General features: G+C 41.9%; 1 protein-coding gene across 2 annotated transcripts in view; it reads right to left on the bottom strand.

Moving 5' to 3' along the window:
• Positions 1 to 13577: 13577 nt before the first annotated feature.
• Positions 13578 to 15520, bottom strand: part of TRMT2B (tRNA methyltransferase 2B) — a 137381-nt gene continuing 135438 nt past the window's right edge. For both annotated transcript variants that reach the window (XM_086964632.1, XM_086964633.1), the window contains one exon: positions 13578 to 14989. In XM_086964632.1, the coding sequence (XP_086820758.1) occupies positions 14863 to 14989 (127 nt within the window). In that variant the 3' untranslated portion in view covers positions 13578 to 14862. The remainder of the gene's footprint in view (positions 14990 to 15520) is intronic.

Raw genomic sequence — 15520 nt, 5'->3', positions numbered from 1 at the left:
TGGGAAGGACAGCAATATGGTGCAGTCCAATACTGGTGGGAAGGAACCCCATTGTATTGCAGTTGTTTACAAATTTTGAAAAGTAAGAAGTCAAAATGTCTCAGATTAGCTTATAATACTCAATGTGGTAGCCATCTGGACCCATCGTTTTCCTGGTCTGCAGCGCCGTTATAACAGAATCTATTTCATTTACAGTGAGGGCCTGATCTAGTTCAGGGGATTAGGAGTCAGGGATGGACGGTAGTGGGATATCACCTAGCATAGGATCCCCTATCTCCAGCAAAGGACATCAGCTATATACGGCTCGATAAAAGTCCGCAAAGAAGGGTACAATATTGGCTAATCCCTCTGAGGAGTCTCAGACCGCAGGTACCACCTTGTCAGAAATGCCACATGTGGCCAACCAGTACAACAATTAACTAGTGGAATCTTTTTCTGGGAGCACTTATACCATGCATCCCGAAGTCAGCAGAGGGAGACTGGTTCCCCATCCTGGTATTGCCGTAGGTCTCCCAGCCCAGTGTCTGATAACATTGTCTTCAGCCTGGGCCTTATTTCACAAGCTCCGACTTTCAAGTTACTACAGATGGAGGCAAACAGTTTTGGCACAGGGCATTAAACCTAGGAGGGCACATTTTGGGCATGTAAATGAGCTCTCAAAACAAAAATTTCCACGGGTCTGGTGAGTCAAACAAGACTCTTTCTGCGACTAGAGACCTAAGTGTCGGTAATTCTATTATCAGAGGAAAAAACTATTAAACCAGACAGTCCTTAAAGAAGAAAATCCTTAGAAAAGAAAATCCTTAAAAAAGGATTCCCATCACTCACCGAAGTGACATGCTTCATCATCTGGGAACTCCGCCTAGTCACACTCTAGTGTAATCAAGGTCTGCAACCCTCTCACTCAGAGAGGGAAGCTCACAGATGTTTTAAATTCAGTGTAATAAAGAAAGGAGAGCTCAATATGATCTCACAGATGTGAAAAAAAATATGAATATGAATGATGGGCGCACTGCATAAGAGTGAGGGTGAGATTAAAAATGGATAACAAGAGAAAGGGATTTAACAGATATCTCTTCATGTCCACACTAAAAACAGTGCAAAAGCAGTTTTAACAAAATAACTGCAATGATGTAATAACTGGGTCTACATGTTTCAGCCAACTGGATTATAAGTAATCCTCGGCCTTCTTCAGGACCACAAAGACATATATTGCTACTGCGTAGGGAGAAAATGAAAATGATGTATAAATACATGAACATATAAACAAGATTGGAACAAATACAACCATGTGACCACAACTATGCGCCCACTACATTTATTTATACATGATTTATCATTTTCTCACTAAGATGCAGATGGACACAAAACAGACTAAGATGGAGAAGCAACTAGTGGCAATGACTGCGAAAGCGGAGGATTTAGAAGCGAGGTCCCGTAGAAATAACATTCGCTTAACGGGAGTATCGGAAACGACGCACACTGGCCCGATGGAACAATTTGTGGAGACACTGCTCATATCCCTGTTGGGGCGAGAAACATTTTCTGACATCTTCATAGTGGAGAGGGCCCACAGATCTCTAGCGCCGAAACCACCAACCGGATCAAGACCGCGTCCAATTATAGCTAGGCTATTAAATTACAGAGATAGGGATGCGGCGCTCAGAAAAGCTAGAGAACTGGGAAAATTGAACCATGAAGGGATGGATATTTCCGTTTATCCAGACTTCACGGCATCTGTACAGGAAGCAAGAAAAAGTTTTGGCACAGCGAAACAAAAGCTAAGAGAAGTGAACATACAATATGCTGTGCTGTATCCAGCCACACTCAGAGTCACGGAGGACGGAAAGTCACAGATCTATAAGGAACCTCAGGATGTGCTGAAATTTATCCAACAGAAGGGACTGCCAGGAACTAGGAGGAGATCACCAATGGGAGAACAGGGAGAACAATCCACCACATCGGACGAAGAATGATTGGGCATCGTGAATGCAGCCAATATTTCATCACGCGTAAAAATAGTCATTGCACTCAAAGATAGATCTCACAGAACTGGCGACTGCTCAGTGTCATTGGACTCCTAAGCCACAGGTAATCGGATGGGGGCGCTGTGGCGTTCACCCTGTGCACTGCAGCGAGAACACTTCTGCTGAACATGTGGTAGGCGAGACCTGACAACTTGCACCGGAACGCACGGAGAAATAGTCGCCCAGGATCAGATAAGTCGAGAGACAAGTTTTCCCTTTTTCTTCCTTCTGATTGACATCCTACATTGAAACTCCACTTTTTTGATGTGTATGTATGTATATATATATATATATATGCGGCCACATTTTGGGTCTCTTTGGTTTATGGATATTTAGCTCATTCTGAGCCGTTGACTCACTGTACTATATTGGTAAAATGTATAGTGATATGTTTAGCATATGATATGCGAGTTACTGGGCGTTACCCATGTGGATTAACTCCACAAGAAACAGGGTGGCAGCTCTAACCCCTCATGTTTTTTTGTTTTGTTTTCTCATTCATTTTTTGTTGTTGTTGCTGGGGGGGGGGAGTTGGAGGGTACAACGGATTGGTGTTCTGGGATTGGCTCGGCTATACAGGAACATGCGGAGAGGGTGGGGTGTGGAACTTTTAAAAAAACTGTCTGGTCAGCATTGAGTAAACACACATGTATTGCTTTTCAACCACACATGGTATTCAAGGGGGTGGAGGATCCACACTGGAAAGGTGATAGAATTGGCTAACACGGGCACATCTACCCGCAAATTGACGTTTCTGTCGTGGAATATTCGCGGACTACAAAATCTGCATAAAATACGGAGAGTATTGGCATGCTTAGACCAGTACGGTGTAGACGTCGCCTGCATGCAAGAAACACACCTCACCTCACACATGGAAGCCAGAGTGGGCGCAAGATGGGTGACATTTTGTATGGCGTCCTCATTCTTTAAGTATGCTAGGGGCATGATGATACTGGTCAGGCGGGGCACTCCCTTTCAACCACTAACTAAATTAAAAGACGATCAGGGCCGGTATGTGATAGTGCATGGGGATTTCGGGGGTACAATACTGACAGTAGTGACGTCCTATGGCCCAAATAATGACGACCCCGGCTTCTACGCAGCCATATGGTCCAAACTCAGAGAATTACCCAGTTCGACGATCGTATGGGGAGGGGACTTCAACACGTGCCTTGACCCAACCCTGCATAGATCGATGGGTAATGAACGCTATGGCAAACAATCAGCTAAAGTTCTGCGGGAGGGCATGGATGCATGTGACATGACTGATATCTGGCGTATGCGACACGACAGACGTAGAGAGGGAACTTGCACGTCCACGACGCATAACACTTGGTCAAGAATCGACTACTGGCTTATTACCCAGGACGCATGCACGTGGACCAAGACGATAGAACATTTACCTAAAACATTATCTGATCACTCCCCAGTCCGTCTCATGCTAGAAGTCCCTACGTATGTGCCTAGACAATTTACATAGAGGCTGCGGGGCGAAACTCTTTTAGACCCAGTGTTTCGTAGTGAATTACATCAAGCCATAACGGACTATTTTGATTTCAACACAGGGTCGGTGGAAAGCGCAGGATTGTTATGGGAAGCGTTTAAAATTACAGGACATTGCATCAGCAAACTGAAAAGAAGAGGTAACTCCAGGTAAGTTGTAGCCTCTTTATTATAGACCAGTCCCGTCAACTCCCAGGCAGCAACTGCCAGAGCCCCCACATTCCATGTTCCACGCAGGGAACATGGATGTAGGAAGGTTCCAAGCAAATACAAAGAAAGGACCCAACACACCTCCCTTCGTATAACAAGAAAAGAAAAGAAAACAATGAAAGAAATAAAGGGGAAATTAAATGAGAAAATATAATAACAAACAATGAAGAACCAATATAACCCTTACTGTAAAATACAAAGGAAATAGAATGAACATTGGACAAGAAATGCAAATAACAATATATGCATATTAATACATGGCATAATCACAAAACTTGGTCGGTACAGATCTCATCCTCGAAGAACACCTTCTCTGAGCAGAAGAGGATGACTGACCACAACCATTTGAAGGAGTGACCCTAGAAGAAGAACCACTGGAGCCAGAAGGTGAATCAAGAGTAGCACGTGAAAAAGAATCGACAGAAGGATCAACACAAACACCCATCTTCCCTCCAACATACACAATTTTGGATTGAGGAACAATAGAAATGGCACACTTATTCCACACCTTCCCATTCTCCAACACCACCACACGTTCTTTTACTTCTTTGACCCTCGCAGGAGCAGAAAAACGAGAATCACCCTTGCGAACAAAACCGGGTTTCTTGATTCTCACCCAATCACCCACACGCACAGGAGAAACATTCATAGAAACAGTGGCATACTTTGACTGAACAGTCGTTCTAACATCAACAACGCCATTAAGTTTAGATGGATCAACAACCTTCCTGGACATCCAATCCTTATTCAATTTAGAACCGGCAACCCTACCTCTGAGTAACGTAAAAGGAGATATTCCAGTACTAATATGTGGAGTAGTTCGAAAAGCCCATAACATATCTGCAACTGCAGTACGCCATGACAAACCATTCACAAGAGCTAACTGTAGGTGGTCCTTAATGACGCGATTAAAGCGTTCAACTAAACCATTGCTGCGGGGATGATAAAGAGATGTCAAAACATGCCTAATTCCAAGTTCTTTTAGAAAATCATGCATCTCCCGCGAAACTAGTTGAGTCCCATTATCCGTTACCAGTTCATCCGGAAGCCCTTCACGAAGAAATACATCCTTAAGAAAACCAATGACAGAAGATGAATTAACACAGTCAACAAATTTGACTTCGGGCCATTTAGACATATAGTCTACTAAAACCAAGGCATACAAGGGTGACTCACCAGAAATACCAAAAGGACCAGCGACATCAAAAGCGAGTTTAGACCAAGGGACATTTTTGACTGGCACAGGATCAATAGGAGACGGATGGGTAACTTGGGATTTATCGCTGAGAACACAAGCACAACAGTCCCTAACAAAACGTTCAATGGACCTATCCACACCAGGCCACCAAAAGTCTTCACGAATTCTGCGTTTCATCGCACGAATACCCTGATGACCCTCATGAGCAAGATTTAAAATTTTTGTTTGCATGCACTCAGGAACAACTAAAAGGCCACCCCTACGTAAAATGCCGTCCACCACGGACAATTCATCACAAATTCTCTTGTAAGGAATTAACTTAGGAGATAAATCATTGTTAACAGGCCAACCCTGAACTAGAAAATTCACAACCAACTTAATTTCCTCATCCTCAGACAAAGCACGCAACCACTCTTGTTCAGAAAGCGCACCATTCACAACACTGACTACAGCTCCCACAGCACATACTACATCAAGATCATCAACAGAATGAAGCGAGAGATCATTAGCCAAAGGAAGACGAGAAAGACAGTCAGCGAAGATGTTTTTGGCACCAGGTACATACTGTAAACAATAATTAAACTCTTGCAACCTATATTGCCATTTGGCGATTCTAGGAGTGGCCCGACCACCACCCTTAGTGGTGAACAGGTCCACCAAAGGTTTATGATCAGTCCTGAGAGTGAACACATTACCCCACAGGAAATTCCGAAAATACTGAACGCCCCACCATAAGGCCAAAGCCTCTTTCTCGATGGTGGAATAGGAGCCTTCAGCACCACGGAGAGTCCTGGACGCAAATGCAATCACTTCTTCACGACCATCATGTCTCTTTTGCATCAAAACTGCCCCCAAGCCAATGTTGCTAGCATCAGTAGAAACAATACATTTGTCATTAATATTAAATAGTTTTAAAGGGCGAGCTTGAACAATTTCCTTTTTTAAGATGCAAAATTGATGAGCACACTTGTCACACCATACAAACTTGACGTTCTTCTTGAGAAGTTCTCTTAAGCTTGAAGTTTTGTCAGCAAAATTTCCTACAAATTTTGCATAATACTCCACGAGTCCAAGAAAGGAGCGCAATTGGTCTTTATTGGAAGGTGGAGGAGCATTTTGAATAGCATCTAAAATTTTTACTTTCGGTTCAATCCCCTTAGCAGAGATGTGGTGCCCTAAATAGTCAACCCCCTCACGAAAAAACGTACACTTTTCCTTCTTGAACGTAAGGCCATGGGTCTTTACTGTATCAAGAACTAGTTTTACCCTGCTGTCATGTTCAGTTACAGTAGGTGCATGTACCAAAATGTCATCCTGGAAGAACACGACTCCCGCTGTGTTTCTAAACAGATTGCCCATTAAACGCTGAAACACAGCGGAAGCCGATGCCAGGCCGAAAGGCATGCGTTTATAACGAAACGCACCCTCCGGGGTGACAAAGGAGGTAAGATGTCTGGACTCCTTGGAAAGCTCAATCTGATGATAGGCCGAAGAAATGTCGAAAGAGGAAAAATACTTGGCCCCATCAAGCGTAGCCAACATTTCATTAATATTAGGCAATGGTTGGCGGTCAATCCAAATGTTGGCATTCAAGTCGCGCAAATCCACACACATCCTAAGGGACTTATCCGGTTTACGTGCAAGAACAATGGGAGCCAACCATTCTGATCCCTCAATGCCCTCAATGACATCCATGCGACACAATCGTTCCAGCTCTTCTTTCAGTTCGGCACGCAAACTCAAAGGTACCTTACGCACTTTGTGCGCAACAGCTTTAGCACCATCTTTTAAGACAATGCGATGTTGAAAACCTTTTAATTTCCCAAGTTTATCGCAAAAAACATCGGGATACATCTCGATCCACTGATCACCAGACAAGTGTTTCACAACTACATTATCTGGAACGTTAGAAGATGAAGGACACGAGTAAAACTTGGAAGCTTCACGCCTGGATATAACCATGTCAGGGTGGTTAGGATCAAGGATGATCCCCAGTTCCCCTTGTTCTTGCCAACCTAGCAAATTTGCACCATCATTAACCACAAACACAGGACCTGAGGCTGTGTCTCCACTGAATTCTAAACTTGCATCAAGTTTGCCCAACACTTCCACTCTCTTGCCTTGATAAGCAAAAATTCTGATATCGGATTTCTGGAATTGGAAGTCACCAGATGTACCAAGATCTTTGATATTAACCAGAGTGAAAGGAGACCCCGAATCAGCCAAGAAATTCACACTCACGCCATTCACCAGAATCATACAAATGGGTGGTTTTCTCTTACGTAAGCAACTCATGGATGCAATCTCTACAACACCATCCGAATATGTAATGGATGAAGACAACATTAGTAACATATTGTCATTTTCCTCACTGGAATCAACAAACTCTTCTTCGATTGACTTGACTTGGGTAGCACTTTTGTTGAATGCTGGATTGAACACTGTAGCCTTGCAAAAGCGAGAAAGATGCCCTTTTTTACCACACTTGAAACATGTTTGATTCAGAGCATAACAGTACTTTGCATTACCAAGATGATTCCTGCTGCCACAACGAAAACAAAAAACCTGTGCTCTATCCGTCTTGGACTTGGACGGTACAGCAGAATTTCGCCAAGAGTTATCTGAAGGAATCTTTGTGGACTTGACACTGTGTTTTGTTGATAAGAGTTTCACCTCGGAAGATTGAGAAGTATTGCTCATCTCCTTCATGCAAAATTGTGAATGTTCAATACTTTTGGCAAGAGTAATCGCGGTTTCAAGGTCCGGATCATCTGAAGCTAAAAGCTTTTCCTGAATTTTCTTGTTGCAAGTCCTTTCAATTAATTGATCACATATGATTTCATCCCTGAACTCTCTGTAATTGCACGTGAGAGACAAAGTTCTAAGAGCAGAGACAAAATCATCGATAGACTCTCCAGAGATTTGAGCACGTTGTAAAAATCTATGGCGTTCAAGGACAACATTCTTTCTAGGATCGAACCTTTTTTCCAAGGTTTTAATCAAAGATGCATAGTCATCCACAACTAGAGAATCCCCATCATCACTACGAGAGCTAACAACTTCAGGAGTTAAGGTTTTCACAATACTTCTACCCTCGGCACCCAAATTGTACATTAGAAGTGCCTTTTTCTTTTTGTTGGTGAAGGTGTCACCATCAATGGCCTCTAAATAACTTTCGAAAGTGTCTTTCCACTGTTGCCATAACATAGGAGGTGTACCAGGAGATTGAAGAAATGGAGGAGGTGCCGCAATATGATCCATGATCACAGATCACGCGTGGGTGAGTTGCTGCCCACACAATAGAGCTGAAATGCACCGTAGTAATAATTTGCCAAAGTAATATTTAAAAAAAATGTGTGCTCTGTTCACAAGCACACTGTGCAAATTAGTTCAATCCAAAAACAAAAAAGAAAAAGAAATATTTGATAAGACCACAAGATGGCACTGTTGCAAGAACAAACAATTTAAAACTGTCACTCAAAACGGTATTACGTGTGAAAGCTGTTGTTCAAAAACAGAAAATAAAGGAAACTGTCTCAGCTTACTTGTTTATGGACCAGACTCTTGAATTGTAGCACATGACAAAACAAATCGCAATCCTGGTACAAGGAATTAGCGCTGAAAACACATGTTTGTTTCCACTATCTCCAACAAGCTTGTTTCGATGTGTTGTGCTCCGTTGCTAAGGGATCCAAGGACACAATGGATGCCACGTCGTTTTGACGTTTTTTTGGGGGGGAAAATCGGCCTTGTTCACTCGGCGTCTTTAACACGGTTCAAGGAAGGTTTCTAGAGGCGATAGAGCACACATGACGTGATTCAACAGGAGCTCGAGCTCACTCCTGCACGTCATCAGCAGCTTGCATCGTGGACAAAATCAACTGAGTCTCCTCCAAAATCGTGACTCACCGGTACTGCTGGGCCACTGTCAGCTGGACCTCTCGATGCGTGACACAGCGCAGCTTCAGAAACAGCACGAATGTCAAAACAGGAGCCGGAAAGGAGTCAAATTTAAATTTGACACTAAGAGGAGCGAAGCCAGAAAACAGGAGAGCAGGAAGAAATAGCGTGAAACGGGAGAGCAGGACTGGCCCAATCGTCGCCAATGAAAAGAAGAGGTAACTCCAGGTAAGTTGTAGCCTCTTTATTATAGACCAGTCCCGTCAACTCCCAGGCAGCAACTGCCAGAGCCCCCACATTCCATGTTCCACGCAGGGAACATGGATGTAGGAAGGTTCCAAGCAAATACAAAGAAAGGACCCAACACAAACATGCTGGTATCCTAAAGGATATACAGCAGCAATTGAGTATGATTGAAAGGGACATTGCACACCTTGAGAAAGAACATACACAGACACAGAACCCGGCACTGCTGAAACAAATAAGGGAAAGGATGGATGACTATCAACAATATGCAGCAGATGAAATAAAATACAAATCGCGTAGGTATGGGGAAGGAGGTAGACTGGGACAAGCCTTGTCAAGCAAAATAAAACCGGCACTCACACAATTATACATAACACGACTGATAGATGAGGAAGAACACATATACTATGATACCCCGTCTACTTTGGATTGCTTCAAAGACTATTTTAGCCACCTTTACAGCACCAAAATAAATGCTGGCTCGCCAGAAAAAGATAAATATTTGCAGGCTATAGCTATAGCATAGCTGTCGGACACCCACCGCAAATTTCTCAGTCACCATAACACAAAAGACAAAATGTTTGAAGCAATAAACTCTCTCCCAAACAACAAAGCACCTGGCCTGGATGGGCTACCTGGTGAATTTTACAAAGCATATAGCTATCTGTTGATACCGCACTTGGCCGAAATGTTTGATGAGGTATACGAAGACGGTAAATTACCTGCTTCCTTGAGAGAGGCCCACTTGGTAGCACTCTCCAAACCAGACAAAGACTCATCAAAATGTGATTCGTACCAACCGTTATCTTTAATGAATATAGATGCCAAGATTTTAGCCAAAGTAATTGCAACCAGAATAGAGCTCCTGCAGGAGAAACTGATATTGCCAGATCAGGCAGGATTTGTGCCCAATAGATCCACTACTCATAACCTCCGCAGCATCTTCGCATTATATCATCACTTAGACCCCAACACCCCAGCAGCGACGGCACTACTGGATGCGGCCAAAGCCTTCGACTCCGTTGAATGGGTGTACATGCTAACAGTGCTACGAAGAATGGGCTTTCCAGAGCCATTGCTGAAATGGATAGAGATATTATACACAGACCCAAGCGCCAGAGTCAGAATAAACTGGCACACGTCAGCACCATAAGTGTAAGTCGTGGAACTAGACAGGGATGCCCGCTCTCCCCATTCTATTTACATTGATAGTAGAACCATTGGCATGCAAGATTCATCAGTTGCACTCAGAAGCAGCACTACAATTCCACCTCCGCCAACTCATTCATCCAAGGATTTGTAGGCCCTTTGCTTAAAGTATCAAAGGAAGCCACGGAACTAAATTACAATCAGCTAGTACACGCCTGTACTTGCAGTGAATTTTGTGGTGATGTGCATCTAATTAAAATTTTCACACTTAATTTAAAATATTTTTTACATCCGGTGTCTTTTTTGGGAAGTATTTTCTTGCAAAACTCAATCTTGCTGGAAAACATAGGTATGGGAGTAGATGCTAAAAAGTTTGAACAACGCCTGGCAGCACTGCACCCAGGATAATGTGCTGCATGGCTAAACACTTGTAAGGGGTCAAAGGCGAGACCTATTGCCTATGCCAAATCTTGTTTAGGGTTAGCTATACTTTTTGTTTATTATTTTGATTGTCTCGTTTTTCTGTAGTATACAATCTCCTAAATATTCTGATTATGCGTGAAAGCAAAAATAGGTCTCTGTTGAAAAATCTTTTTCATCATTCAATACTATTTACCATTTATTTTTAACTCTACTCGTTATACTGTAGCTTTGTATTGAACATTAAGATATACTTTGGGAACCAACGATGATTCATTCAGAACCATCTGTACTTATTGATTGCTTATTTCAACACTGTTTTGTATTCCCCAATGTCTTAAAGCATCCATTTTCTCTTGTTTCATAACTGCTGTTGTTTCATCCGAAGCAATAAGTTTTTCCCTTTCAAGTTGTAAATAGAGAAGATGATTAATAAGGATTTCTTCATGAAACCAAGACGCACATAAGAAAATTATTACAATATGTACGTGTTATAAATAGAATAGTGTTCAATTTTCGTTCCTTGTATCTTATACTGACATCCAAGTGAATGTTATCCTCTCAGATTCCATTATTCCACTTTTTACCTGTCTGCCTCTGCAGTCTCCATCTTAGAGGCCTAAGCGAAGAACTCTTGTTGAGGTGAAACTGCAGCAACGTCAAAGCTCCTTCCAATCTGTTTCTGATGGCAGGCCACAGGCTTACCAGACCCTTAGCTGTAGTAGACTGGACTTTTTCCAAGGAGCTGCATGGGTGCAGTTAACATACTGCCAAAAGTTGATGTTACTAGTTGGCTCCAGTGGAGTGGGGGAAATTCGAGGTGTCTCTCGGCTCTGTAAGCTTTCCACCTCACATTATTGGGGCAGTTGCACCACACTGCTATCGGTTATTAGAAGCACGGAGTGCAAAACCCTGGGGCACAGCTCACCATCTTCAAGTCTGTCCAGCCAGACCGGCTTCTAAATCATTAAAATGTGCTACATGATGCAACATGATTTGAAGGGGAGTATCGTCTATAGTTAATTCTTCTGTGGAAAGATGGATGTGGCAGTACTGAGTATAATTTGGATTAAGAAAGTAATTTAATTGAACCTTTATTTTTCATGAATGGAGTGTTCAGAATATAAGTAGTAGGCTTTCGGGTACTGTGTATGGAGACTAAAAGGTAACATCAAAATGAAATGTGGAATAGTTGGTCAGCACTCTCCTTGGAGGGCATTGTGCAGACACAAGAGGTATGTGACAACATTTTCATTTTCCTTTGGAAACAATTATACATATCCACTGCAATTTTGAAAGCTCTCTAAATTGCTGAGTGGCTTAATCTTCATTCCCTAATGGAGCGAAGCTGTTTGCCTTTGCTCGCTGTCAAATGCAAAAGTAAAAACTTTTCTTTTGATGACTAAACCTGTGCCTCCTCTAGACCTCTGCCCTTCACGTTTCTTTGCTCTAGCTATGGATGTGTTGTCTTTCCCCTGTAACCACCTTATGTAAATTATCCATTAGTAGAGCAACTGTCAATAAGATCTAAAGCAAGCAAGAGTTTTTCCACTTTTGAAGAAAGTGGTAAATATTTTCCCATTTCGTTATTGTGTGTACATTAGAAAATACTGGAAAAAGCGATTAGCACTCAGCTCCAGAACTACGGATACATGAATGGGCTACTTGACATATCACATTCTGGCGTTCATATCAACGACAGCACTGAAAAGGCTTGGTGGCAGTAATGGACTTCTTGCATACAACTTTGCACCCAGGAGCAGATGCGGTGCTGGTCATTTTAGATCTGTCTGCAGCTTTAGGCCAGTTTTCTTTCTGACTGATAGAACACAGGTAGTAACTCTTACCTCTTTCAACTTGGCTACTGTACCTGGGGATCAGGTTGTACCTTAAGTCTCATCTCTGGGTCTAACGCTTTTTAATATGTGTTCTTTATCTGACTTGGTTTACTCCTTTTGCTTCAAGATACTGTGATATGCGGGTGATGCACAGATCACTGTCACCATCCCCCCACAAAATGACTGCCATTCAGGCTAACTTTACAGGATCTATAAGCGCAGAGGCACCTGGATGCATTCGAATTGCCTTCATTTAAATTCAGATAAAACAGAGGATTACTTAGAATAATGAGTGGAGGCCAGCAGAAGTAAGGGGCTTTTTCCATTCTAGTTGCTTCTGCTAAAGATTTGGGGTTCATGGTGGACTGTAATTTAATCGCGGCCACCCAGGTAAACAAAGTAGCTGGGACACGCTTTTCAAGCCTAAAAATGCTGTAATAAAATTTGTAAGGTTTTTTCTATTGAGGCCCACAAAACAGTCAATGAAGTCTAGATTATATCCAGCCTAGATTGTAGAATCTTACAGTTCTTGAGGTGCTAAGACAGCTTGGTGTCCTAGCTTCACATGGTGTACAATGCAGCCACGAGGTTGAACCTTACGCTATCAAGAATAGCATACATAGCTTTCTCATTAAAATCGCTTCACTAGCTTCCCATCCAGAAGAGAATTATCTTCAAGTATGTTTCTTTTTCCTTATGTTTAGTACATAGGACCTGACATGGGAAGAGTTCCACATATCTGACAAGGACGATTGCTCCTTATCGTCCTACATGTAATCTTTCTTCGACAGAGGCGTGCTTGCTCATCGTGGCAAGGAGAACACATAGTAGGGCGGTCTGCCATGCTTTCTACTGCCTTTCTCTTTCTGCATTTGTAATTGATGTTTTCATGCAAAGCATGCAGATGAACTGCCTATAGAGCCAGGCACCTTATCTTCAACAGCAGTTTGCTTTATAAATACTTTTAACATAACATAGCATACTATAAATATGGAGTTTAAGGAAAACACAGTGGTGTGATTGTGCTGTGTCAATAACGACATCAAGAAGGATGCAACATGATAAACAACATAATAAATCACTTTTCAAATGCAGAACCTCCTGTTCTGTTGACAAGTTTAATTGTAAATTTCAGTGTCGAGTGATATTGCAATACCACATAATATCTTTCCAGTTTTTGTTAACAAACATATTGAATTCCTGAAGGTTGGGAACATAATGATAGGTGCACCTTTTTATTATACTTTTCTCATTCACTTTGTGCCAGGAAAAGAAGATCCGAACAGCCAGGAAAAGTAGATCAGAATAACCATGAGCCACACAACATACATACTTTATACGTATATACTGTAAACACACTCAATAAGTATGTTGGCTCTATGTTTTGCCTATTAGTATTTTTTAACTTTCTTTTCTTTCTGTCTTCTGTGCACCTAGAAAGTAACTAAAGAACTGAATCTTTCTGTTTTTCTACCAAATGTTATCACCATGCCTCCCCCTTAGTGAATATTCTCAGCTCTCTCAATATCCAGAAATGTCAGATCATCACCCTCAAATACATTCTTAATAATCTGTTCTAAATGCCCTATCCCCTCTCAGGTCATATTAAAAAATTTCAATTTTTTAGTCTGCATAATCTTTTGAAACGTGCACATCTGCCCCTTATCCATATTCCTCCATATACACTATGGACACTAATATGTCACATCTTCTGACTCCTTATTGTAACCGATCACTACTCCTTAGGTTTTTTACCCTCTTACGTTTAAATTCCTCTCTTCCATTGCCCTTGAGCTTTAGAAATATCCATTGCTGTTCAAAAAAGTGATTTTCCCCCAAGGCTGTTGTGGATTTGTTTCCTACTCCCGTCTCCTCCAAACATAATGCCCTTTAGTTGAAGCAACAAGCTCTGTTTTGGGACATGTGATATTTTTCTCGTCACTGACATGCTAAATGTCGGAGAATGAACTGTTTTATTGTACTTCTTTTTTTTCTAATCACATTAATAAAACGTACCACAATTCAGAAATAAAATAAACCGTATATAATCTGTCTTTTGAAGCCTATGGGTTACCTCTGTGTAATCTTGCATTCTTTCGATAGTTATTTATTTTGTTCCTTTTCACACTTGTAAAATGACACCAGATGAGATGAACCTGACAAGGTAACTCCACTATGAAGTATTCCTCCACATGCTTTTCTAAGCTTGGTATTCCTCCATTCATACAGTCTACTTGCAGATAGCTAAGCAATGTCCACTTAATTGTGCTCACCCTTGCAACACCTAAGGCTCATCCACACCATTTTCAGCTTTGCTTGCATTGTATGTGGCGAGCATCCTTGGCCATCTCTACACCAACATATGCAGAGGTCACCTCTCGAAAAGCAGCACCAGTTCACAGTGGTTTGTATGTGGAAACATATCAACTGGAACAGCCGTCTTTAGAGTAAAAGGTTCTCCAAGGAGCTTTTTGAGATCATTTGGGGGACAACACAGCCTGGAATTAAAGGTTATCCAGATATGTTAGTTTTTCTATATTTAACTTCCTTTTGTAAATATTTACAACTGTTATGTAGCTCAACATACTCATAGTGAAGTCAAGTGACTTATAATGTCTGCGGAACAATTTAACAAATAAAAAGTGATACGGAATGGAAGCTTGCTTACAAGACACAAGGAAAGGTAGACATAGGAAACACTTACATGCAGACACTGAATCATGAAGATATGAACATTACACACTGAAAACACAGACTTACCCTCATAGAGGCTTAGTGGAAAGTTGCAAGTCCTCCTCCGCATGGAGGACTAACTACAGATGACAATACTAAACAGCATGAACAAATTAGGTGGGTGGTCAGAAGATCCAGACAACCCCATCAAAGGAAGTCCTCCAACAGGGAAACTCACAACCATAAGATAACCATGATGACAGTTACAGACAATTTGTGGAAGGTTGCAAGTCCTACAGAATACCAACTGGCCAAAAACCTTAACAAAATCATGGTCTGTACTCACAATGGCCACG

The sequence above is a fragment of the Lissotriton vulgaris genome, chromosome 4_1 (genome assembly GCF_964263255.1).
Source record: "Lissotriton vulgaris chromosome 4_1, aLisVul1.2, whole genome shotgun sequence".
Classification (NCBI taxonomy): domain Eukaryota; kingdom Metazoa; phylum Chordata; class Amphibia; order Caudata; family Salamandridae; genus Lissotriton; species Lissotriton vulgaris.
The sequence above is the reverse complement of the archived record's forward strand: the minus strand, read 5'-3'. Positions and strand labels throughout refer to the sequence as shown.